This window comes from Cervus elaphus, chromosome 5, assembly GCF_910594005.1.
Source record: "Cervus elaphus chromosome 5, mCerEla1.1, whole genome shotgun sequence".
Taxonomy (NCBI): domain Eukaryota; kingdom Metazoa; phylum Chordata; class Mammalia; order Artiodactyla; family Cervidae; genus Cervus; species Cervus elaphus.
Window position 1 is genome coordinate 99,928,566 of NC_057819.1, and position 24,898 is coordinate 99,953,463.

The following is a 24,898-nucleotide window of genomic DNA, read 5'->3' on the forward strand; positions in this document are numbered from 1 at the left end:
GTTTGGGGTTGTAGATTCTGCCTTTCCTCTCCAGACCCGTTTCTCCCCACAACCATCTAAGAAGGGCCCGCTTTTACCCCCTAATCTCTTGCCTTTCATCAACCCCCAGGTAGCAGTAAAGAGTCGGGGAGCTGTGACAAGGGACCCCAGGACTGGGAGTTCGGCAGTCAGGGTTTGGTTTCAGCTTCATCCCAGATTCTCGGTGTGACCTTGGGCAAGTCGCAGGGCTTCCCCAGCCTCAGTTTCTTCATCACTGCAATGGGGATCCTTCAGCTCTGCCCCTCCCACCTCACACAGGTAGTCTAGACAAACCACTCCGCTCGCTCTCGTAAAGTGCGGAGCCTTCAAGGTTATTATTATGCTCTCCAGACCTCCCAAGAGCAGCGGTGTTGTTTTGGGATGGGGGAGGAGGAGGCTGCGGGAGGGAAAGGGGCTGGGTTCCTCGGCATGTAGAGGGCGAGAGAGCCTTTCTGGATTTGAGAGAGCGGAAGATTCCAGCCGTCCGGGCGATCCCAGGGCAGGCGTGGAGGTGGGCAGAAACTAAGCCAGAGACCGAGAGTCGCAGAGACAAAGGGGGTGTGAGAGACCGCGCAGGGGAGTGAGGCGGGGCACGGGGTGAGACGGCTGGGCGGGCGGGAGGTGCGCGAGGTGAGGGGGGTGGGGGACATGGGCTGCGATCCTGCCGCCCGCTCCGACTCGGGCTCCAGCTCCGGTTTTTCCCTCCGCCATCCTCTCCCCCTCCCCGCCTCTCCTTTAACTCCCCCCTCCTGAGCTCGGGACTGGTTTCCTCCCTTAGCCCGCTGCCCTCAATCCCAGCGAGGCTGGGGCTCCGGCTCGGCGCCCCTTTCCCCGCTCCCTTCCCTGGCGCCCCATGCCGCCCCCGCCCGGCCCCCAGCTCCCCCAGTCCCCTACTTAGGCCCTCTCGCCGATCCCGGGGTGCCAGCGCGTGGGCCGGGGGCATAGGGCGCCTGCAGACCGCCCCTGGAAGGGCTCCTGCGGGCTGAGCGCTCCGGAGCGGGGGCACAGGCGGAGCAGGAAGCGGGTCCGCGTGGGAGCTGGGGGCATCGGCCACCCGGGCGGCCCGGGCAGAATAGCCCGGGCGGCCAAGGCAGTCACCCCCCAGGGGTGAGCGACTTTGGGGGAGTTGGTGCCCCGCCCCCCAGGCCTTGGCGGGGTCATGGGGGCCCCCCATTCTGGGCTGGGGGGCGTGCGAGTCGGGGCCCTGCTGCTGCTCGGGGTTTTGAGGCTGGTGTCTGGGCTCAGCCTGGAGCCGGTCTACTGGAATTCGGCAAACAAGAGGTGAGCGCCCTGGGCTGGGGAGACCCCCACACCTCCTGGGCAGGAAGGTTGGAAGCTTTGGGGACTTGGGGGGGCTGGGTTCTCTGAGCTAGAAGGAGGCCGGAGGGAGGGTGCTGGTGCGTGGATGTGAGCTGATGGGTTACCAGACAGAGGTGATCTTGGGAGCCAGATTCGCGAGTGGCACGCAGAGCTGGATGTGGGTGGTGATAGCCATGTGTCAAGAGTTTGAGAGACCCCTAAGGGGCAAGGATTTGAAAGTTCCTGGGTAACCCGGAGGGCCGGGGAGTGGTTATTTGGGTTTGTGGGAGACTCGAGTGGTGTCAGGGGCTGGGCTTACAGGGAGCCTGGTTAATGTCAGCTCTCAGGAGAGCAGCTGAGTAGGTGCTGCTGAGGCGCTGAGAGGAAAGGGGGGTGCCTCCTTCCCCAGAAGGGACTCAGTGGTGGAGATGCGAGGGGAGGGGCTCAGGTTGGGGTTTCAGGGACAACTCGCCCATGCCTGTTTGACTCTTCTTCACTCATCCATCTCCCCACTTATGCCCATAGAGGGTCGGTGAGCCCTTGGTGGAACAATTTCCCAAGCAGAAGATTTTGCTCCCTTCCTGGCTTGGGGATTTCTCGCTGGAAGAAGTCTGGAGCCCCTTAAAGCCCCCATGTTCTCTCTTGCATCTGGAGTCTTGAGGACTCGGTTGCCCCTTCCCCCATCTCTGCTGCAAGCTCTTCCACCAGACCTCTGTCCCGTGGCATACTTCCTTTGCTCTGAAGAAAGGCCAGGGGTCAGATGAAACTTCAAGCCACGCAGAGTAGGACAGAACCCTTGGGAGGTCCTCCAGTTCCCTTGACTCCATGCAGATCTCATTCCCCATGAACAAGAGTTCTGGGTCTTGAAAACTTCCTACTTACCTGGGGAGGCTGTGTGAGGCCATAGGAAGAGGTTGTTCTTTGGAGCTCATAACCTTCTAAGTCTTAATCCTAGCTCTGTGGCTTTTGGCCGTGTGGCCTTGGGCAAGTCACTTAACCTTTCCAAGTTTGTATCCTCAGTCCTTACAGCCTTTATGAAGATTAGAGGTAAGGTATTTGAACACATTATAAGCTCATTAAAGGAGAACAAGGGTGATTGTTCTTTGGCCTCCGTCACATTTCCCTGGCCTGGCCGCCTCCCTCCTCTTTCTCTTGGGGTCTAATCTCAAATATCTTTTCTTCTCTCAGTCTCCTACCCACCAGCTCCCACGTGCAGCTGGAGTATCAACTGCAGTGTGAGGATATAAGTTAGGCTTATTCCGATAGAGTTGAAAAAAGGGAGTTAGTGTTCTGGGGGCTCTTTGGGATGTTGGATGGGAGGGAGTCTGGGAAGATACCAGCAGCAGTCCCCTGTGACCAAGTTTAGAGACCCTGTCTGCCATTCATGCACAGGTAGGGGCTGCAGTTGTTGGGAGGTTACGCTAGTGGCCACTGGGGCCAAGGGAGACGTGGGCTTTTGTCAGCTGTGGGTAGAATAGTCAGCTCTTTCCATTCCAAAGCAATAGGTCACTTTCCCTAGGAAGTGCAGGACCTGGGGGAAGATGGGTGCTGAGCAGGGTAAAATCTGGGGCATCTGGCCCACAGACCCTAGTTCCCGTTAGCCCCGTTTAGGGCCATTGCCAGGTTTGCCTCCTGTCACATTGCCTGGCCAACTTGGGTCACTGGATCACCTTCCATACCCTCCTCCCATCCTGCCCCCTATGCCCTGAAATCCCTGAAATTCAGTGGTGGCCTGGGGGAGGGGAGGCTCTGCCCCCATCGTTGACTGCCATGGAATAGTGAAATCACCTGGGAGGGTGGGCTGTGTGGTTCCAGAGAGGCCAGCTCCTTGGTAACTGGCATCCTGTTGCCATGGCAACAGGGCTGGTGATGGAGCGAGAGATGGCAGTGTGCATGTGGTGAGGGCGGGCTGAAGAGTGCATTTGGGCACACCAAGGGGCAGGAGACCTCTGAGCTGGGCTTCCTGCTGCTTCCTCGACGTGAGCTTCCAGAGCCCTTAGTGCCTATGCTGTCAGAACAGACTCCCCACTCAGACAAAGGCTGCCCTGCAGGGGTGAGGGGTGAGGAGGGCAAAGCTTGGGGACCAGGCCTCTGACACCTCTCATCCTTGTCCACCTCGCCCTCCTCCCCACAGGTTCCAGGCAGAGGGTGGTTACGTGCTCTACCCTCAGATCGGGGACCGGCTAGATCTGCTCTGTCCCCGGGCCCGGCCTCCGGGTCCCCACTCCTCTCCTAATTACGAGTTCTACAAGCTGTATCTGGTAGGGGGTGCACAGGGCCGGCGCTGTGAGGCACCCCCTGCCCCAAACCTCCTCCTCACTTGTGACCGGCCAGATCTGGATCTCCGCTTCACCATCAAGTTCCAGGAGTATAGCCCTAACCTCTGGGGCCACGAGTTCCGCTCACACCACGATTACTACATAATTGGTACTGCTGGGCAGAGGGCAGGGTCTAGTGGGAAGGCACCCCTGGGATTGAGGGCAGATAAGGGAAGGGACCCCTGGAGCCACCTCGGGTGGTGTTGGGGGCAGGCGTGGAGATGGAATAGGGGTAGCTCTGAGCACCAACTTCTCCCTCTGGTTCTCTTCCAGCCACATCGGATGGAACCCGGGAAGGCCTGGAGAGCTTGCAGGGAGGTGTGTGCCTCACCAGAGGCATGAAGGTGCTTCTCCGAGTGGGACAAAGTGAGCGTGGCACACCTGCTAAGGGCTGAAGGAGGCTGGGGCAGTATATTCATGGTCAGGGGGCTGCTGTCTCAGCCCCTCTCTCAGGTCTTCCCCATCTCCAGGTCCCCGAGGAGGGGCTGCCCCCCGAAAGCCTGTGTCTGAAATGCCCATGGAAAGAGACCGAGGGGCAGCCCACAGCCTGGAGCCCGGGAAAGAGAGCACTGCAGGTAGGAACCAGGGGTCCAGCCTCCTGCCTTCCCTCCTCCTCTGCTCTCAGACCCTAGCTGCCCTGCTGCCACCCTCTCCCTCCCTCTGCAGTTTTGGGGGCAGTGATACAGGAAAGAGGAGAAGAGAAGATGGGAGGGTGGGATGGGAATGGAAGCCAAATGAGGAAAAGACTCAATTAGAACTAATTAGCCAAGTCAGTGCTTCAATCAGCACTGTCAGAGAAGGGGGGAGGACTGCCTGGCACGGGTTGAAGGGCTGGACACACCTGGATTTGGAATGGGGCTTGGCAGGGAGGGGAAGGGCTTGGGGTCCCCAAAGGGCCTGAGCCCATGGGAACCCCCAAGCCTGGGTGTCCAGATGCCCAGGTGGCTCCTTCAGCCCCTCCCCCTCTTTCCTCCTTCACCCCTTCCCTGCCAGGTGACCCCACCAGCAATGCAACCTCTCGGGGTGCTGAAGGCCCCCTGCCCCCTCCCAGCATGCCCGCAGTGGCCGGGGCAGCAGGGGGGCTGGCGCTGCTCTTGCTGGGCGTGGCAGGGGCTGGGGGTGCCATGTGTTGGCGGAGACGGCGGGCCAAGCCTTCGGAGAGTCGCCACCCTGGTCCTGGCTCCTTCGGGAGGGGAGGGTCCCTGGGCCTGGGGGGTGGAGGCGGGATGGGACCTAGAGAGACTGAGCCTGGGGAGCTAGGCATAGCTCTACGGGGTGGTGGGGCTGCAGACCCCCCCTTCTGTCCCCACTATGAGAAGGTGAGTGGTGACTATGGGCATCCTGTGTACATCGTGCAGGATGGGCCCCCCCAGAGCCCCCCAAACATCTACTACAAGGTATGAGGGCTCCTCCGACCTGGCTCTCCTGGATCCAGCCCTTTGTGGGGTGCTCCTCCAGTTTAATTCATGGTTTGAGGGACACCTCTAGCATCTCCTTGGCCCCCTTTGCCCCATCAGCTCCTCTGCTCCTCCTGGCTCTTGCCTCTCCTCCACTTTTAGGATTCCCTGAGACATCCACCCAACTACCGCCTGCCCTCTGGTTGGCTGTGTGTACCCTTCTGTCTCTGTGTTTCTGGGTCCTGTTCCCCTGGGGAGGGGGCAGAGATTCAGGCTCCTCCTCTGATCATGACCCAGAGATCCTTGTTCCCCTCACCCACTGAGAGCTAGGGGTGGGAACAGTCTGTCTTTTGGTTGGTACTTCTCCTCTTTCTGCCTCTCACTGTTTTTCTCTTCTCCCTCTCTTTTATTTTCTTTCTCTCTCCTCTGTCTCTAGGTCTGTTCCTCTTCCCTAGCATCCTCCTCCCTGTATCTCCTTTTACTTACCCTCTTGGCTTCTTATCCTGTGCCCCTCCCATCTCCGGGGTCGTGGCTTCAAAGCATTTCTCCCCTCAGCTCCCTCTTCTGACTTCTCTTACCAACCACTCCCCTTAGTCTGCCAAAAATGGGGGCCTTATGGGGAAGGCTCTGGCATTCCACCCCAGCTCAGGGCATGGGCAGCAAGACTCCTCCTCTGCCCTGCCCCAGGCCTCTACATACTTACTCCAGCCATTTGGGGTGGTTGGGTCAAGACAGCTACCATGAGAAGAAATATGCTGTTTTGTCCAGTGGCCAATAGCAAGCTATGAACCGGTCGGGACACTTATGGACTTGGTCTGATGCTGAATGGGCCACTTGGGACAGGAAGTGACTTGCTCCAGACAAGAAGTGACCAGGCCTGGACAGAAGTGGCCTGGGAAGTGGCAGAAGCAGTGCAGCAGGAACTGGAAGTGCCTTCATCCAGGACAGGAAGTAGCACTTCTGAAATAGGAAGTGGTCTGGCTGGAACCGGAAGTGGCTTAGTCTGGGGGGTGGGGGGAGGTGGATGGTTCATACTCTGTGGAGAAGGGAGGGGGGGCAGGAAGAACTTGGGAAGTTCTTCCCATTTCAGGAGGAAGCTGGAACTTAACTCTAAAGAAGATCAAGTGGACTGAGGAGGGTCTTCCTAGTATTCAGTGGCTTGTGCCAGGATCCCCCTTCCCCTGTTCTCTGTGCTGCTTTTAGGACAGCTAAGGTGACTGCCATCTGCTGTGGCAGGCTCAATTTGTCTTGTTTTTCCCTTTCCATATGCCAATATAGTCTCTGTTACCCAACAGGGTGACCCCAAGAACCCATGTGTTGTCCCCAGTAACCCAGATGGCTGTCTTGTTCATCATATCCTCCATATCCTACTCCCTTCAAACTCAACACAGCTCCCTTCTTAGTGACCAGAATGGTGGCCTACTGACTCGTCTAGCTAATGGTGGTCCTTAGCAACAGCCACTCTTTTCATAGTGACCAGCTGATACCTCTTCCAGCCCTCTAGTGCACAATTGGATGTTGCCTCAGTTTCCTCCCAGCTCATTTCCATTAGAGCAGAGCTGCCCTTGGGCATCACATCGGCCACCTCAATCACCAGCCAAATGGTTGCTTTGTCCACCAGGGGTCATCTCTCTGGTGCTGTAGTTCCCAGCTCCTTCCTGATTTTTCTAATCACTCCTTCCAGGGAACAGGAAGTTGATATTGCCATGGGGGAGGTGGCGGTATATGGCCGTCATCTCAATAGTTTTACTGTAAAAGGGAAATTTGAACAACAAAAACCAAAAGAAAAAAAAAAAGAATAAAAAAGTTGAAAAGTTGACAAGAAGGCTGGAAAATGTTTGGACCTGAATTGGGATGGGGAACTGGTGGTTAGAATGACTTTCCAGCTGAGGGTTGGACTGCATGAAACCAAGGGAGAGGGTTGGGTGGGATCACTGAGGTGGATAATGCCTGATGTGCTGGGGGAGGGGGAGGGATGGGTAAGGCGGTGAGTGAGAAGGCTGAGGAAGGCAGCCACTTCCAATGGAGGGAGAGAAAAAACCCAGGTGGGAGTGGGAGTTGCCAATACATCCTATTGGGGCTGTCCAAATATACATTCAAACATGGGAGAAAGCCTAAGTATCTATTGTTAAACCAAAGTACCAGACTCAAAGCAAGTCTCAGAAACGAAGTGGAAAAAACATGTTCACGTATTCAGTCTATACTCTCCTCCCCTGACCCAAGGCCGTTGTATGTCCAGAAGACTCAGAGACCCAGGCATCAAGCTGCCTATCCCCTGGGTCCCTGTGTACCCATAACCCAGGCTCTTCTCCCCATAAAACTTGGGTGCCCAGCCCCCTAGACTCAGCCCCATTCTCCAGTCACAAAAGCAGCCATCAGGAGCATCGCTGGAGCCAGTCGGCAGGGGTCACAACCTCTGCCCTGCCCGCCCCTCCCTGACTTTAGGTCCCCTCCCGCTGTCTCCCATCTGCCTGGAGGTCAAGGGGTCCTCCTGGCCTGCCTCTATCTGGTGGGACCCCTGCCCCTCCCCCTGTCTGAGCAAGATGCCTGGGTCCCAAGAGGTGCAGGTGCTATAGGAGGGGAGTTGAAAACTGAAAGGCCAGGTGCTGGGCTGTCTGGAATCTACTCCTGCCTACTAAGCCTGCACTGGAGCTTGCCTGAGGTGGGGAGGCTGGAGGCGGGTGTGGAAGGGCTGGTCCCTGCCCCTTAGTGGGGGTTGGTTGTCATGGCAACATCCCCTTCTCCACACAATGGGAAGCCCCCCTCAGCCTCCCGCGTGGATGGAGCCGACAGCCCCATCGCTGGCTATCAGCCTCAGGGACTTGGCAACTGTCACTATGGCAACCCAGAGCCCAGCAACAGGGCCCAGTGAAGGAGGGAGGGGTCCATGACTGGGGCAGGGCTGTGTGTGAGAGGGGGCAAGAGAGCCAAGGAAGAGTCCCCCTATACATATATCCAGAGGAACAGGTGGAGAGAAGAGAGGGAGAGCAGTGGGGATAAACAGTCTCCGTGACAGACAAACATCTCACCAAAGCAGCCGAGCCATCACAACATGCTGAGAGACAGGAAGACACCTGGGGACAGATGCACAGCTGGGGAGAGGAACAGCGCATTCTGCAGTCCCTGCACTACCCTGGGATACACCCCCTCAGAGCACTGGCATCTATGGTCTCTCCCTCCCCCGACACTGACAACACAAGACCTACAGTCTTCCACATGTGTGGTGACTTGTGTGTCTTTTGAGCTATTGATATTTGAAAGCTCAGGTGACTTCATACAGGACACACGCCATCCTATTTGCTTTCTCGGTTCAAATACACAAACACACTCCCAGGATAACAGCTATAACAGAAAGAAGAGGGGCAGGGAAACATTCATTTATTCATTCATTCACTCAGCATCATATTAAATGTCTACTTGGTTCCAGGTACTATTTCAGTCACTAATAGTATGAGGTGAATAAGGCAAAGTCTCTGCTTTCATGAAGTTCACATTTTGGCGGAACAACATAATAAAATTTCTGGTAGTGATAAGTGATCTAAACAAAACAGCAAGGGGAGGCAGAGGGTGGAGGGTATCAGGGAGATACTTCAGGTTAGGAGGGTCTCTCTGAAGAGGGAAATTTGTTCAAGACCTTGAATAACGAGGAGTAAGGAAGACAGGCAGGCTTCCCAGGAGGCGCTAATGGCAAAGAACCTGCCTGCTAATGCAGGAGATCCAGGAGATGTGGGTTTGATCCCTGGGTCAGGAAGATCCCCTGGAAGAGGGCATGGCAACCAGTCCAGTATTCATGCCTGGAGAATCCCATGGACAGAGGAGCCTGGTGGGCTTACAGTCCATAGTGTCTCAAAGAGTCTGACACAAGTGAAGCAACTTAGCACGCACACAAGGAAGGCAGACACTATGGGAAGGGCAGAGCAGAAAGAGGGAATAGAAAGTGCGAAGCACAGAGGGGAAATCTAGGTGGGCTTGGGAATAGCGAGAAATACATCACAGCCACACACATGTTCTAGATGTGTCCTGTCCTTCCCCAGCCTCAGCCTGCAGGGTAGCAAATGACTAAGGAAGAATCCACATTTAGAAAGCTGATCTACTTGGTCTTCTATGTTGTCCCCTTTGTTTCTTGTGCAGATGTGAGTTGTGTTTTCCTCAACTAAATTTTATACTCTGGGAGGGCAGGGATGATGCCCTGAGATTTTGGGCTGCTGGGACAGAGTTCAGAGCAGGCAGGCAGAGTGGAAGTAAGGGATCTGAGAGAGCTGGGGACCACAGAAGGTAAAGCCCTCACCCAGCATAGGATGGAGGCTGCCCTGGGGGCTCTGCTGCAGATGGAAGCTCAGACTTTTCTATCCTTCCAAACAGAAGCAGGATGTAAATTAAGTTGAAGTGTTTATGTTTGTGTATATGGTCAGCATTGAGGGTTTTAAGAAAAGGAGAATAGAGCAAAGGGTTGCAGTGGGAATTTCTGATGGAGGATGATTGACACCACAATTGGAAATTTAGTTAGAATGAAAAACAGAGCTTTCTAAAGGGAATCATGAACATGGGGCATCCCCTTCCCCAGAGAGAGTCGTTTCAAGATCTGTAGGCAGGCTGGGAGAAATGTGGCAGGCTGGTTTGTAGGCAGGGGGTTGGCTGAGATGGGTTGAAGGAGTTGGGTGGGGGTAGGGAAAAGGATGCAGACTAAATGGGAGGGAAAACTTAGCATGGGAGAGATGTTTAAAAGGTAGCATGGAAGGTGAAATCCTGAAGGGAGTTTTGAGGGGACCAGGTCCCTGGGTCCCAGAAGGATCGAATCCCTTTGTGGCCTGGCTCTCCCACTTCCTTCAGTTGCCATCAAAAACTCAGGCATGGGTTCCCTCCGATCCCAGTGGCTGGTGGTGGTGGCGGGCGGGGGAGAGGGTAGATTGAGCGGCCTGGGGGGCGGCAGCTGGTGAGTGGGGAGGAAGCTGTGTGCTCAGCAAACAGCAGCCTCAGTGCCCAGGGGCTGCCTCCTCCCTCATCAACCAGCTCAGCCAAATGTCCTTGCATTCCCACCACCCCAAGGGGACTGGGGCTGGGCCAGGGTCCCCAGGGGAGTGAGATGGGATGGGTGGGGGGAGATGGGGGTGGTGCTTGGCTCCCCATCTCTTGGCTTCTGTTCTCTCTTCTCCTGGAAACTCTCAGCTCCTCCCGTCATGGAACAGACTCCCTCCTGGCTGTGACCACCGACCACCACCGTGAGGGCATCAGCTACAAATCACCTGTGGGGGTCTGTGGAGGGGCAGGATGCGGGAGGAGAGGAGGGATGAGTCAGGGCTGAAAAGGAATCTTGTTCTGGTTCTCACGGGACTGGCCCAGGGCAGTCAGCAGGGAGGCTGCTGGCACAGAGGCTTTGTGCTCCCTGCTGGCCTCTCCATCCCTGATGACACCGTGGACAGCAGGCTGAGACCTGGACCCCGGAAATGCCCTCCCACTACCCACCTTGTCCTAGCCCCCAGCCCTTATCCTCTGCTTCCTACCACTATCCAGAGGACCAGCCCCCAGCTTACCCTAGATCTGCTGCTCCCCTTTGGGGACTGGGGCCTCCAGACCTTAGCCTCTGGCTCCCTCTCCCTCCTCCACAGCCCTTGCTCCCCTCAGGGACCCAGGCGTCCTGCCCGCTCCCTTCACCATAACAACCATTCTTTTGGAGTTGCTTAAGACTTTAATATCATTTCATTAAATCAGCTAGTTCAGAGAAGGTTGGGGGCACAAAGAGCCTGGGGTGGGCAAAAAAGGGCCAAGGTAGGGGGGCTGCAGGGGAAGAGCCCCCTCTCTCCGTGGAGATGGCTCTGAGAAATCAAATATTGACAGTGAGAGAACAGAACTTATTAAAGCTGGGACAGGGGTGTGTGTGTGTGGAGCTGTGGGAATGGCCGGATGCCTGGGTTCTGAGGGTAACGAGGGCTCTGGGAGGAGGGAAACCCTGAAGCAGTGTGGTACAACTCTTCTGCCCATTTCCACTGCCAGGTACTGAGTCTTGCTACCCTGGCTATTTCTCAGCTGTCTCCTAGAGTCCCTGGGGACAAGACCCCCATCACAGATGTGGTTGCCCCCCCCTTCAGTCCTTCCCCCTACCTCCACCTCTGTTGATGAGCTTCAGGAGCATTTAATCGGATTGAGCAGTAATTAGTAAAGCGAGATGTTTGATTACCTGTTTAGCATAATGTAGGGGGCTGGGATCCCTAGGCACAGCCAAGGTTGTGGGGGGGGGGGATCAGAAAAGAAATGGGGTCTACACAACATTCTTTTCCCTGAGGGAGCCATGAGCCCTGCTTATACGTCTCCCCATCTTCTGCCTCCCCTCAAATCGTCACTCCTTTGGGACTTCTCTCTGGGGGATCTGACCAATCACGTCACCTCTCTGCCACCCACTGCCTAACTGGTTAGCAGGGTAGCCCCGCTTGCTGTGCAGCTGGTTGTGGGGTGTGGCAGGACCCCCCTCTCCTTCAGTCCTTGCCCTTAGCAACATGAGTGTGGGCTGAGCAGGAGCCCAGACACCCACTTTGAAGATAATGGGGGGGGGATGCCAAGGGTAGGGGTTGTCAATTCTGGAAATAAAAATGGGGTAGGTAGGATGGTGAGGTCAGAGCTGGGTCCAGGTGTGGATTAATCCACAGGCCCTTCAGGAGTACCGGGGACTGCCACTCCTCGCCCGCCAGAATACTGGCATAATGAGACCTGTCAGGTGTGAACATCAACCGGGAAAGGGGGGAACTGAGGTGCCAGCTTCGCTCCTCATCCAGCAAAGAAATTGTCATCAATTTAGCTCCTCATGGAAATGTAATCAGTGGGCTCGCTGCTGGCTTTGTCTTAATTAGGCACTATTGATGGAAGCAGGGAGGGTGCCCTCCCATCCCCCTGACTCCCTTCCTCCCTAGATCTCCCAGCCCTCCCTAAAGCTTCTACCGCCCCAGGTACAGCTGTCTTCCAGGCGCCTCTTCCGGCAATCCCAGCCTGCAGCGCCCCCTAGCATCCGCCGCGGTCTGCCCCTCCTCTCACACCCTTCTCCTCCCGCTTCCCCAGGACTCAGCCTTTGTTCTTATGGAGAGCCGAGCCCCTCCCCGGCCCGGTCACCTTCCCCAGAGAGTCCCCGCCTCCTGTCTCCCCCAAAACGAGCGACGCTTTCTAAAGTCAATCCTCAGATTCCAAAAATTCCAGTTCCGTTCTTCCTTCCCTCCCCCGCCCCGCGCTGCCCGGCGAGCCTAGACCCCAGTCCGAACTAAGAAGGGGGATCAAGCGGGAGGGCAGGGGTGCTCCAGCCCCGGTTTTTCCCCCGGACTCAGCTGCAGTCACGGCTGCCTCGAAATCCTGGAGCTCCTTCTAGAGCGCGTGTGAATCTAGTGGGCGGGACCTCGGGCGCCATCTGCTGGACTCGCCCGGGATGGAGCCCGCAGACCCGGGCGCGGGGTCGGGTGCTTGGGGTTCCCCCAGCCTTTTCAGTTGTTTCCAAGGGTTGTTTCCAGCTCCAGTCCGTCCAGCCCGTTCCCAGACCAGGCCCCCTGCGCCCCTCCAGCTTGCCAGATTTAGCTGCTTTCCCTTGCCCCCCAGCCTTCTTGCCCCGGGTCCCCGCCTGGGTGACGCGGTCGAAGCCGGGCAGGGAGCCGCGGACCGGGGTTTCTCTGCGCCTGCGCAGAGGAGGCTGGTCCCGCAGGCTCGCGCTCCTGCCACTCAACCCCCGCCTCCACGCCCAGGGTTGCCGAGGCGACGCGTGCAGGCGCTGGCCCGAGAAAGTCACGCGGGGCACTTCTTAGCTAGAGTGACCGTTCGGTCGGTCTAGGGAGGACAGGGTCGGCATCGTGAGGTGTGTGTTGGGGGCAGCGGGAAGCGGGGAGAGGAAAAGTGCGAAGCCTATGGGGAGAAGGGGCAGTGGGGAGGGGGTGCGAGGGAGAGTTGTGGTGGGGACGGGGAAGAAGGGGCAGTTGTGGGGGAGGGGAGAGGAAGGGGCAGTTGGCAGAAGAGAAGAAGGGCCAACTGGAGTTGAAATGAGGAAGCGGGGACAGTTGTGACAGTTGTGGGAGGAAGCACCTGTGGGAGGTTTGCCCACTGGTAGCCACTGCTGGTTGGAGGAGGTGGCCGGCCCGCTGCCTTATTTACTGAGAAATAGAGCGAGTCTAGTAGAAAGCGCCTCCTTGGGCCACGGTGTGGGATCCAGGGGTGAGCCCCTAGGGGAGGGGGCTCCCAGCCTGGCCGGCGGAATGTTCCTGAAGCTCCCGCCGCTGGCAGGGAAGCACAGCCTGACGCTTCTCTGGAGACCTGTGGCAGAAGCCGCACCGCTGTAGTTGGCTCTGTTGATGTGTTGGCCAAATAGAACGATTTTCCTTGGAGCAAAGTACAAATCCTTCAAGTCTGAGACTCATAACGATCAATGCCTGTGGCAGCCTGTGGGGAGGAGGAAGAAAAGCCACAAGTGGCTGTTAGACTGGAGCTGAGTGAAGAGGGACTGCCCAGCCGTCAGACATTGTCCTGGGTGCCCGCCAGAGATGCCCTGCTTCCCACCATCCCACTTTTCTGAGAGAGACATTCCTGGGGCCTTCCTCATCGCCCCGTTTCTTCCTCCCCCAGACACAATTCCAAGTTCAGTGTTGGATGACTTTTGTCCTTCATTTTTCCAGTCTGTTTTCAGGGCATCCGAAATTGAATGATCTTAGTCTTCATTACGGAGAAGGCACTGGCAACCCACTCCAGTACTCTTGCCTGGAAAATCCCATGGACGGAGGAGCCTGGTAGGCTGCAGTCCATGGGGTCGCTGAGTCGGACATGACCGACCGACTTCACTTTCACTTTTCACTTTCATGCATTGGAGAAGGAAATGGCAACCCACTCCAGTGTTCTTGCCTGGAGAATCCCAGGGACGGCGGAGCCTGGTGGGCTGCCGTCTGTGGGGTCACACAGAGTTGGACATGACTGACGCGACTTAGCAGCAGTAGCAGCAGTCTTCATTAATTGGTCAGCACAGAGTAACTCAGCCAGCTAGGCTAAGAGACCTTTCAGTACATCAGAACAGGGTTCCTACCACTCAGGAATGGAAAGCTAAAGAGACACATTGCAATTACTGATTTTTCCTTGTTTAAGGAGGTCACAGATTTTAGTGTGGGTAGGAGGGACATTTTTTGCCCCCTCCTTCCAGCAGGGAACTTGGGAGGAAAGGAGATACATAGGAAAATCATCTTGGTTGCTTAGTGACTTAACACGGTGACAGTGTGGAAAAAAGGAACCTGAGGACAGTCTTCCCTTCCCTGGGCCCTTGCTCACTCACCATGGCCCTGAGTGATTGAGGGTGTGTGAAGCCACACCTCAGGCTGGTAGATCTTTTCTTAATTATCTATGTTCTCACACCTCTGGGCAGAGACAGGGGTTCCTACATCCTCATTAGTGGGTGTCTGCCATACCATCATTTTGATTATTTTTATTTCTTGGCCATGCCTCGGGGCAGGCGGGATCTTAGTTCCCCAACTAGGGATGGAACCCATGCCCCCTGCAGTGGACGTACAGAGTCCTAACCACTGGGATTCCAGGGAATTCCTTGTGCCTTCATCTTTAGCTTCCATTTATTCCTAATGTCTTGAGGGACTGATTTTTAACCCAAGGCCCTGAAGAAAGTGGGGGTATCCCAGGGAAACGACTGAAGTTTGGCGGTAGAGCTGGCTGTGGACCCCCAGCTTCCGTGTATCTGCAGGTTTTGCCTACACAATGTCCAGCAAGGCTGATAAGAAGCGGAAAGTGACTAGCCGGGGAAGCACCCGCCGGCGAGCTGCCCAGTCTGCTCTGGACGCACAGGTCGAGGAGATCACCTTGCCAGCCAGCAGCGAGGTCCAGGCAGAGCCCGAGATCGTCAAGGAGGAGCCTGGTGGGTACCTGCTGGAGAGAGACGTGGAGGCAGAATGTTTGTATTTGAAGAGAGTTTTAGGGCCGGGGAGCAGGTTCTGTTTCTTCTGGGTAAGAAGAAAGGGGTTTAGTTGAATTTCAGGCCGCTGCTAGTTCCCTTGTTTGGGGTTTTCCCTCCTGGCCAGCCTTATACTTGTTCTTTCAGTCTTAAAATTTCTCCCCAGTGCACCCAGAGCTCACCAACAAATCTATCCTAGCCTCTTCCTTCTTATTTCAAGTGTTCCTGGTTGCTCCTACGCCAGTGAAGAGGGTTTGATCTCTTCCTTTTTCACCCTGGGTGGCAAAACAAATAGTGTTTTCCTCTCATTAAGCCCATCACCATGGAGACTCAGCCTGCTTTGCCATCCTTTGAATCCTAAGCCCGACTGAATCTTTTTCCCATCTGTTTAAGGTTGTTGTGTCTCCGCCCTCAGTTTGGCAGGGTCTTGGTAGACTAAGGGTGTTCCGGTTCAAGGCCACAGGAAAAGAAGCCTGATGTCTAGATTGAGGAAGAAAAGGGTTTAAAGAGTCTGCCTCTTGTGGCTTTGATTTGGGGGGATTCCTCCATGGTGGGTGAGCTGAGGCCATTAGGGTTGAAAGGTGCTGTCCCTGGGCTGTCCCTTAGAGCACTGGCCAGTGTAGCTATGACTGAGCTACAGATAGCCCAGCCCTTCTACCTGGGGTTTCCTATACTCCTAGCAGCCTGTCAAGATGGAGAGAAATAGAATCTCCTTTTAATAGTAAAAGGTGAGAGATTAAGCGTGGGCATGGGAGAAAGGTCCAGGGTACAAAGAGCCTTGCCCTGGGATCTAGACATTAGAAGCCTACAATTTTTTGTTTCTTTTGAGTTCTTAAAAGCTGTTTAAAGTGGCTTCTAGAAGCTGGGTACCAGAAGCAGCCAGAGGGAAGAAGGAAGGCAGTGAGGTTCAATTTGGAGAATCCTCTGGGTTGGGAATGGAAGGAACTTCTAAATGAAAGCATTAAACCCAAACACCGAGGATCTCTAAGTCTCTTTAGCTCCAAGCCTTTTAATTGTTTGATGTGGCACTTTCTAGCTGACACCTGATAGAAGTTCAGAGAAGACTTGGGTTTCCAAGGCAGCCCTGAAATGAATATTAATCCCTGTAGTCTTTGGGGTTGGGAGGAATTGAAGCTTGTCCTATTGGAGGCAGAGGGGACCTACTATGGTCTGAATGTTTGTGTGTCTCCCTGCCCAAATTCATATATTATAATTTTAATGCCCAATATGATGGTGTTACTAGGTGGGGCCTTTGGGTGGTGCTTAAATCATGAGGGAACTATCATGAGTGGGATTCATGCCTTATAAGCAGCGACCCGGAGAGAGTCTGTGTTCACTTCCACTGTGTGAGGATACATAGAGAGGTCTGCGACTCAGAAGAGGGCTCTCACACAGCCTTGCTGGCACCCTGAACTCGGACCTCAGCCTCCAGAACTTTGAGAAATAAATGTCTGCTGCTTAGAAGTAAGGGGGGAAAGGGGAAGCAGTGACAAACTTTGTTTTCTTGTGCTCCAGAATCACTGCAGACAGTGACTGCAGCCATGAAATTAAAAGATGCTCCTTGGAAGAAAAGCTATGACAAACCTAGACAGTGTATTAAAAAGTGAAGACATCACTTTGACAAAGGTCCATATAGTCAAAGCTATGGTTTTTCCAGTAGTTATGTACGGATGTGAGAGTTGGGCCATAAAGAAGGCTGAATGTGGAAGAATTGATGATTTTGAATTGTGCTGGAAAAGGCTCTTGAGAGTCCCTTGGACTGTAAGGAGATTATAAACCAGACAGTCCTAAAAGGAAATCAACCCTGAATATTCATTGGAAGGATTGATGCTGAAGCTGAAGCTCCAGTACTTTGGCTACCTCATGCAAAGAGCTGACTCACTGGAAGAGACCCTGATGCTGGGAAAGATTGAAGGCAAAAGGAGAAGGGGGTGACAGAGGATGAGATGGCTAGATAGCATCACCAACTCAGTGGACATGAATTTGAGCAAATTCCCAGAGATAGAGGAGGACAGAGGTACCTCTTGGGCTACAGTCCCTGGGGTCCCAAAGAGTTGGATGTGACTTAGTGACTGAACAGTGACAACAGACTGTGGTATTTTGTAATAGTAGCCTGAACAGACTATGACCAGGCCTAAAACACTTCTGGGCGAAGGATGGTAGGTTAAACGGCAGACACCCTTTTGAAGTTCTAATTGATAGCTATTTCCACTAAGAAAAGAAGTAGAAGTACAGGTTCATAATCTCATATCGGTAATTTTAAAAAGCCCTGAGAACTAAAAGTTTTTTTCCCCCCCAGAGTTTGGCATCCAAATTTATTTGGTGGTAAAATATAACCTAAACTGACTTGAGGTATTTATAGTCTATTTAAGCCACTTAGTATAAATTTTCCTGTTATACTGCGGGAATACTAATGTGAAAAGTGGGGTGCTGCTCTAGAGCCCCCGGGAGGTGGGTGGGGGTCTCACATACCATGCTATATTACAAGTCTAAATGCTGAGATATATGTGATCCTAAGAGTCTGGGACAAGGGATTGTAGACCTGTATTTCAGGCAAATAAGAAAAAGCGTAGAGAACAAGATAATGAACACCCATGTACCCATTGCCCAATGTGTAAATTAATCATGGTAGCAACAAGTGAATCCCTCTGTCCGCTGCCCCCCAAGCCCGTCTCGCCTTCTCCAAAGGTCGCCGCTCTCTTGAGTGGTGTTTGTCATTCTCAAGCTTGTTTTTTAAATTTACTGCATGTATCCATGACCATCGCATATTAGTATCATATTGCGTGGTTTAGACTTTATATAAATTGTACTATAGAAGACGAAAACTGTTTACTTTTGAGATGGTCTAAGTCTCGTTCTGTCTGCCTGGTTGGTTCTTGTCTGCAACCTTGGATGCCCTTGGCTTTCTCAAAGGGCCTTGGCTGTCTCAGTCACACATCCCTCTCACTCCTGAGCTCCTAGAGTCAGCTGTTCCATCTTTCTCATGATTTCCTTCCCCAACCTCTGTGCCTTACTCCCCTGTTAGGTTTTCTTTCTGGAAATCTGAGTGTCCTGTTGTCTGAGTGTCCTGTTCCCCAAGGTCTTTTGGTTCCATCTCATCTGTTCCTTCCTCCTTTCAGCCCACAGGCGATGGGAAACCCACCTGTTTTGCCCCAGTCTTCTGTGCGAACAACATATCATGAGGGAGAGGAACACCCCCTTGACTTTTATGGCATCCAGAGTGGGGGTGGGGGTGCTTGGAGAGGGGCCACTTTCTGAGGGTCTCAACTTCTCAATGTGGGAAGGGGCTAGGGGAGGGATGGCAGGCCACAAGCTGAGTGGCTAGAATAACCTTAATACTGACCGCCTTCGTTCCCCTGTCTCCTTTTGCACCCCTGCGAGCTTTTTAAAAGAAAATTAAGATATAATCCACTTACTATAAAGTTCATGCTTTTGGGACTTCCCTGGTGGTCCAGTAGTTAAGAGACCACCTTCCAATGCAGGGGACATGGCTTTGATCCCTGGTCGGAGAGCTAAGATCCCATATGCTGCCAGGCAAGTGCCACAACTAAGACCTAATGCAGACTAAATAAATGTATAAATCAATCAATAAATATTTTTTAAAAATTCATATTTTGAAGTATATAATTCAGTGATTTTTGCTGTATTCACCGGCCTATGCAACCATCTCCACTATCTAATTTTAGAATATTAAAAAAAATTATTTATTTGTTTGTCTGCATCGAGTCTTAGTTTCAGGATTGGAGATCTTTAGTTACCGTGTGAACTCTAGTTATAGCATGTGGGATCTATTTCCCCAACCAGGGATTCAACGGGGGCCCCCTGCATGGGGAGTCTTAACCACTGAACCACCAGGGAGGTCCCTAATTTTAGAGCATTTTAACCCCTTCACCAAAAGCCACTTCATGTACCTTGAGAAACTGGCACCCCAATGGCCACTATATCTTTACTTCTGTGTTGCATGGGAGCTTAGCCTCTTAGCATGTCACTCTGCATTCCCCTTTCCTCCCTTACCCTGTTACTTTCTGTGTCTTTGAATTTGCCTGTTGTGGACATTTTATATAAGTGGAATCATATGAAATACTGTCTTTTGTGACTGGCTTCTTTCACTTATTGTTACATTTTCATCCACGTTGTCATATTGTAGCAGACCCTCATTCTTTTTCATGGCTGATTAATATTCCACTGCAGTGTGTTTATCCATGCATTGTTGGTGGACGCTTGGGTTGTTTCTGCTTTTTGGCTCTTGTGAATAGCAGTGCTGTGAACATGGGCATACAAATATCTGTTTGAGTCCCTGCTTCCAGTTCTGTTGGGTATATACCTAGAATTACTGGATCATATGGTGACTCTGTATTTAATTTTTAAAGGAATGCTTTCATTTTTGAATTTTCTTCCCAGAGCCAATATTGGTGGAACCTGAAATACAGAAAGAAGAATTAGAGGAGCGTGAGGTGGATGTGGTAAGTTTGGGTTGTTGTTGAAACAAGTATTCCTCACCAGCAATTGGTGAATCAAAGGATCAGTTGCAGAATGGTGTTTGAGGAATTCTTTTCATTCTGTCACTTGATATGTTTTCTTTCTACCAGCAGAAACTGGTAGCCTGCTCACTGCAAACCCAGTACACTGAGTAAAGGACAGAGTTATCTGTGCTTTCTATTCCTCCAGAAGAAGAGAGCTTTCAGGAGAGGACAGGACTCAGCAGGCCCTTCCTTGTCTCTCCATCTTGGGTCAAAATGTGACAAGCTTTATCTGTCGAATGGGTGAACATCTGGACAAGTTGAACAAGCTGGGCGGCCACTGTCCTAATTTCTAAGACATCCTCTTTCTTCCTGTCCTTCAGTGCTCTCCTTTGGCTGAAAAGTTTACAGAAGCCACTTGAAATGCTTTCAGAAATTGACACTCCATGACCCCTACACCTTTATTTTCAAGCTGCATCAGAGCCTGGGGACACCTTCTAACCTGGGTTAGAAGAATAGTGACCTTGAACTTTCTAGAAAGGGAGAGCAAAGTAACAACTACTCATTAAAGAAAAAAACTGGAAGGAATAGAAAAGTAAAACAAAGAAAGGGAAAATGAAAGTTATGACTAAACACATTCAAAGTTAATAATTGGGTATATGTCCTTTATTTCGGTAGATTTGAGAGTTATTTTGTTTTCTAACAATCTTAACTATACTGCACATTATACTTTTTAAATTAGGCTTTTTCACAGAACATTTCATCATCCTTCATGTTATTACATTCTTAAAAAAAAATTACAGAGAATTTCCCTGGAATTACAGTGGTTAAAACTCTGTGCTCCCAACGTAAGGGGAACTAAGCTCCTTAAAAAAGGACCTTAAAAAAAAATTGGGATGCTGTTATTTTTTATCACGAATACATAAATCACAAGATGCCTCTTTTTGGGGGCTGTGCCTCAAGGTTTGTGTGATCTTAGTTCTCAACCAGAGATTGGGCCTGGTCTTGGGGAAGTGAAAATGCTGATTCCTAACCACTGGCATGTATGCTATGTCACTTCAGTCCTGTCCGACTCTTTGTGACCCTATGGACTGTAACCTGCCAGGCTCCTTTGTCTGTGGGATTCTCCAGGCAAGAATACTGGAGTGGGTTACCATATCCTCCTCCAGAGGATCTTCCCCACCCAAAGATCAAGCCCACATTGGCAGGTGGGTTCTTTACCACGAACGCCACCTGGGAAGCCCCCTAACCATTGGATTGCCAGGGAATTCTCTGTAAGCACCATTTTAAATGTTCACACAGTGCTTGATAAGGTATATGTACCATAGTTAAATCCTTACTCTTGGACATTTTTCCATTTATGATTTTTTTTTTTTTGCTTTCATAGTACTGTGATGAATTTTATAAATAAAACTAACACATTTTGAAATACTTAATATTTCCTAAAATTAGATTCCTGGTTATGGAGTTCCTGAATCAAAGAGTAAAGAACATTTGTAACACCTTTAATACATAATGCCAAACTATTTTTCAAACAAACTGCATTTTTTGCCCTTATACTAGCAACAAACCCTTTCCAAGACTGGGTGTTAGCAGTTATAGCAGGTTTTTTTTTTTTTCCTTTTTTTGTAATTATAGGCAATACATGATATACTTTTGCTGTGTTTATTTGTATTTCTTTAATTTCAAGTGAAATTGAATATTTTTCCACATTTTCATTTTCTCTCTCTCTTTTTTCTTTTTTTAAATTTTATTTTATTTTTTCTTTTCTTTTTTCTTTTTTTTTAATAGCGTGATATGTTTATTCATATCCTTAGTGTTCTTTTCACTGAATCTTCATACATGCCTTTTTTAAAAATTCATTAAATGATTTTAGTTGGAGGGTAATTACTTTATAATATTGTGGTGGTTTTGCCATACATTGACATGAATCAGCCCTGAGTGTACATGTGTCCCCCATCCTGAACCCCCTCCCACCTCCCTCCCCATCCCATCCTTCAGGGTTGTCCCAGTGCATCAGCTTTGAGTGCCCTGTTTCATGCATCAAACTTGGACTGGTGATCTGTTTCACATATGGTAATATACATGTTTCAATGCTATTCTCTTAAATCATCCCACCCTCGCCTTCTCCCCCAGAATCCAAAAGTCTGTTCTTTATATCTGTATCTCTTTTGTTGTCTTGCATAAGGGTCATTGTTACCATCTTTCTAAATTCCATATATATGTGTTAATATACTGTATTGGTGTTTTTTTTTCTGACTGACTTCACTCTGGATAATAGGCTCCAGTTTCATCCACATCATTAGAACTGATTCAAATACATTCTTTTTAATAGCTGAGTAATATTCCATTGTGTATATGTACCACAGCTTTCTTATCCATTCATCTGCCAATGGACATCTAGCTTGCTTCCATGTCCTAGCTATTGTAAATTAAAAAAAAATATATATATATATATATATATATATTTATGTATTTATTTGGCTGTGCCGGATCTTAGTTGTGGCACTTGGGATCTTTAGTTGCGCCATGTGGGATCCAGTTCCCTGACTAGGGATTGAACCCTGGCCCCCTGCACTGAGATCACAGAGTCTTAGTCACTGGACCACCTGAAAAGTTCTTTTATGCATGTCTTTATATATGAAAGATTTTGGATCAGTGGTTAAATTTTCTTGACCTGGAAACTGTAAGCAAAAGGGATTGCTTCTCATCTTATAGGAGTACTGGGAGGACAGGCTGACTTCTCCAGTTCACTGAGCTAGGTCTTCATATCCTCTAGTTTTCTTAATTTATTTAGTACTGTTCTAAATAATACTGTGCTTTTTCTAGCCGCCACTTATGACTTATTTTCCATCCAATTGATTTGTCCTTTGTTGTTTTCCAGTTTTGCCTTTTCCCCTCCCTTTTTCTTTTTTTCCTCACTGCTGGGCCAGTCAACTTTTGCCCAGTGTGGCAAACTTATTCCAGTACTCGGTGGAGGCCACATCATGGAAAAACTGCTCTTCTGCCTTTATTCTTTTTCTAGCTTGTCATCCTCTTGCCCCTAATTGTTTGACTGAGGCTAATATCCTACATGTTCCCTTAATTTAGTTTTACTCTGAGGTTGAAGGTTGCTTGATAAGACATTTTTACAACCACAGGAGTAAATGAAATATCTTAGAAAGATACTATCCCTTAGTCTTCCTCTATGATCCATTCTATTATTACTCATAGATGGAAGAGGATCTTATTGTCTTGTTTCTTCGAAAGCTTGGAACCTATCAGTCAGTTGGTCCTCAGCTTTTTCTTCCAAACCTACCTGCCTCCTCTCACTCCCCATGACTCCCACACGTGGCAGGGGAAGGGTAAGTGACCTCCGCTGACTGCCTGCTCTGGCCCTCTGCTCTTATTCCGCAGAAGCCCCTCTTCCTGTCCCGAGCTGTGCTGACAGGACTGGCGGACGCCACATGGACAGAGGAGCACAGCGCTGTTCTGGAACACTTTGTCCAGGACCCTTCAGAGCCCATCCTCACCATCTTCATTGACCCTTATATGGGGCTGAAGCTAGACCTGGGAATGCCTGTGCAGGTGCGTACTCCACCATCCAGACCCCACGGTGTTCTCCCCAGGGGGCTGAGGGTTCCCCAGACCCTAGTTATCTGTATCTAATCTCCCACGCCCAAGGTCTGTTGAGTCTCATGGTGTGTCAGACACCCTGCTTGGCAGCAGAATACAGAGAGAAATGAGGCAGGGTTTTGCTTTTGATGATCTCATGGTCCGGTGGGGAAGACAGACATATAAAAAATATTTACAATATATATTATGATGCCTGGACGAAGCTTTATAAGAGTCTTATGGGAGCAACTAATGTAGCCCCTGGAATGCTGGCAAGGCCTGGTGATGGAGGAGATATTTGAGTTGGGGATGAAGGGTAAGTAGGGTTTCATCGAGGCTGAGTAAGAGCATCCAGGTAAAGAACATTTTATGTGCAAAGAAACGAGGAGTTGGGGGAAATGATTCTAAAAAGGTGGGTTGGTGTCTGCCTCTGAAGGGCCTTGAATGTTATGCTAAAGAATTTGGCTTTATTCCAGAGGGAACTATTAAAGACTTTCATGGGTTAGATAGGTAACTATTTCAACAGTGCGGAGGATACATTAGTGAAAGGTAACCCACAGGTAGGAAAACAATTAAAAGACAGATGTATAGTAAAGTTAGTGGTAGAATATGGGTGGTGGGTGTACAGGTTATTGTTGTAAAACTCTTTTAGTGCTTCGGTATGTTTGAAATTTGGGGAAATAAAATTTTGGAAAAGAAAAAGGCTATTGCTTGGCTTTTATTGGTCCACATACAAAAATTGAAACGATAATGAAGATTAGCATGGTCCTGCACAATGACACAATTTGTAAAGCTTCCATATTAAGCAAAGCCCCAAACAGGTAATCTCTTTTTCCTGTATATTGGCAATAATTGACTGTAGAGCATCACACAAAAAAATTTCATTCAGAAAAGTATCAAAAATATGCCAAAAATTTAGAATGTATATGAAGGAAAACAACTTTGTTGCAGGCCACAAAAGAAGATTTAAATAAATGATGAGCCCTATCCTGTTTCTGAGTGGGAATCTTAATATTATGAAGATCGTTCCATCCAAATAAATGTACCATTTTATTACAACTCCAATCAAAGTACCACAGTCCCTGGATTGCTAGTGTAAAGGATTTTTTTTAAGGATTTTTTAAAAGTATATCCTGAAAAATAAAATAGAAAAAAAAAAAAGATGAAGAAGGAAAGTGATGAAGGAGACCTGTGAATGAAAATCTTTTATTAAATTAAAGTAATTAGGATTGGCCTGGTGGCCCAGTGGTTAAGAATCTGCCTGCCAATGCAGGGGACATGGATTCAGTCCTTGGTCTGGGAAGATTTTACATACCTGAGGCAACTAAGCCCGTGTGCCACAACTACTGAGCCTGTGTTCTAGAGCCCAGGAACCACAAATTCTGAGCTCATGAGCTGTAACTGCAGAGCCCATGTGCCACAACTACTGAAGTGTGAGCATCCTAGAGCCCACGATCTGCAGTGAGAGAAGCCCGAACACTGAGCAACTAGAGAGTAGCCTCCACTCACCACAACTAGAGAAAGCCTGGGTGTAGCAATGAAGACTTAGCGAAGCCAAAAATAAATAAGAGTAATTAAAACAAAGGTCCATCTCATCAAGGCTATGGTTTTTCCAGTAGTCATGTATGGATGTGAGAGTTGGACTATAAAGAAAGCTGAGAGCCAAAGAATTGATGCTTTTGAAGTGTGGTGTTGGAGAAGACTCTTGAGAGTCCCTTGGGCAGCAAGAAGATCCAACCAGTCCATCCTAAAGATCAGTCCTGGGTGTTCATTGGAAGGACTGATGTTGAAGCTGAAACTCCAACACTTTGGCCACCTGATGCGAAGAGCTCACTCATTTGAAAAGACCCTGATACTGGGAAGGATTGGGGTCAGGAGGAGAAGGGGACTACAGAGGATGAGATG

At 50.6% G+C, this 24,898-nt stretch overlaps 2 protein-coding genes across 2 annotated transcripts in view; both read left to right on the forward strand.

Annotated features, from left to right (window-relative positions):
• Window positions 1-656: 656 nt before the first annotated feature.
• EFNB3 (ephrin B3) lies at window positions 657-6,851 on the forward strand. The gene is made up of 5 exons (XM_043903735.1): window positions 657-1,299; window positions 3,452-3,744; window positions 3,909-4,001; window positions 4,106-4,210; window positions 4,629-6,851. The coding sequence occupies exons 1-5, from the start codon at window positions 1,178-1,180 to the stop codon at window positions 5,036-5,038; spliced, it is 1,023 nt and encodes a 340-aa protein (XP_043759670.1). The 5' UTR covers window positions 657-1,177; the 3' UTR covers window positions 5,039-6,851.
• Window positions 6,852-12,790: 5,939 nt separating this feature from the next.
• The window catches only part of DNAH2 (dynein axonemal heavy chain 2), a 106,025-nt gene continuing 93,917 nt past the window's right edge, over window positions 12,791-24,898 (forward strand). The window contains exons 1-4 of the mRNA XM_043903749.1: window positions 12,791-12,857; window positions 14,733-14,903; window positions 19,341-19,402; window positions 22,796-22,966. Of these exons, the coding sequence (XP_043759684.1) occupies window positions 14,747-14,903; window positions 19,341-19,402; window positions 22,796-22,966 (390 nt within the window). The 5' untranslated portion in view covers window positions 12,791-12,857; window positions 14,733-14,746. The remainder of the gene's footprint in view (window positions 12,858-14,732; window positions 14,904-19,340; window positions 19,403-22,795; window positions 22,967-24,898) is intronic.

Bases quoted from the DNA above. Each gene is read 5' to 3' on its own strand.
- EFNB3 (XM_043903735.1), top strand. From the start codon at position 1,178: ATGGGGGCCCCCCATTCTGGGCTGGGGGGCGTGCGAGTCGGGGCCCTG. The intron at 1,300-3,451 runs GTGAGCGCCCTG...TCCTCCCCACAG, and splicing joins TGGAATTCGGCAAACAAGAG to GTTCCAGGCAGAGGGTGGTT. The intron at 4,211-4,628 runs GTAGGAACCAGG...CTTCCCTGCCAG, and splicing joins CGGGAAAGAGAGCACTGCAG to GTGACCCCACCAGCAATGCA.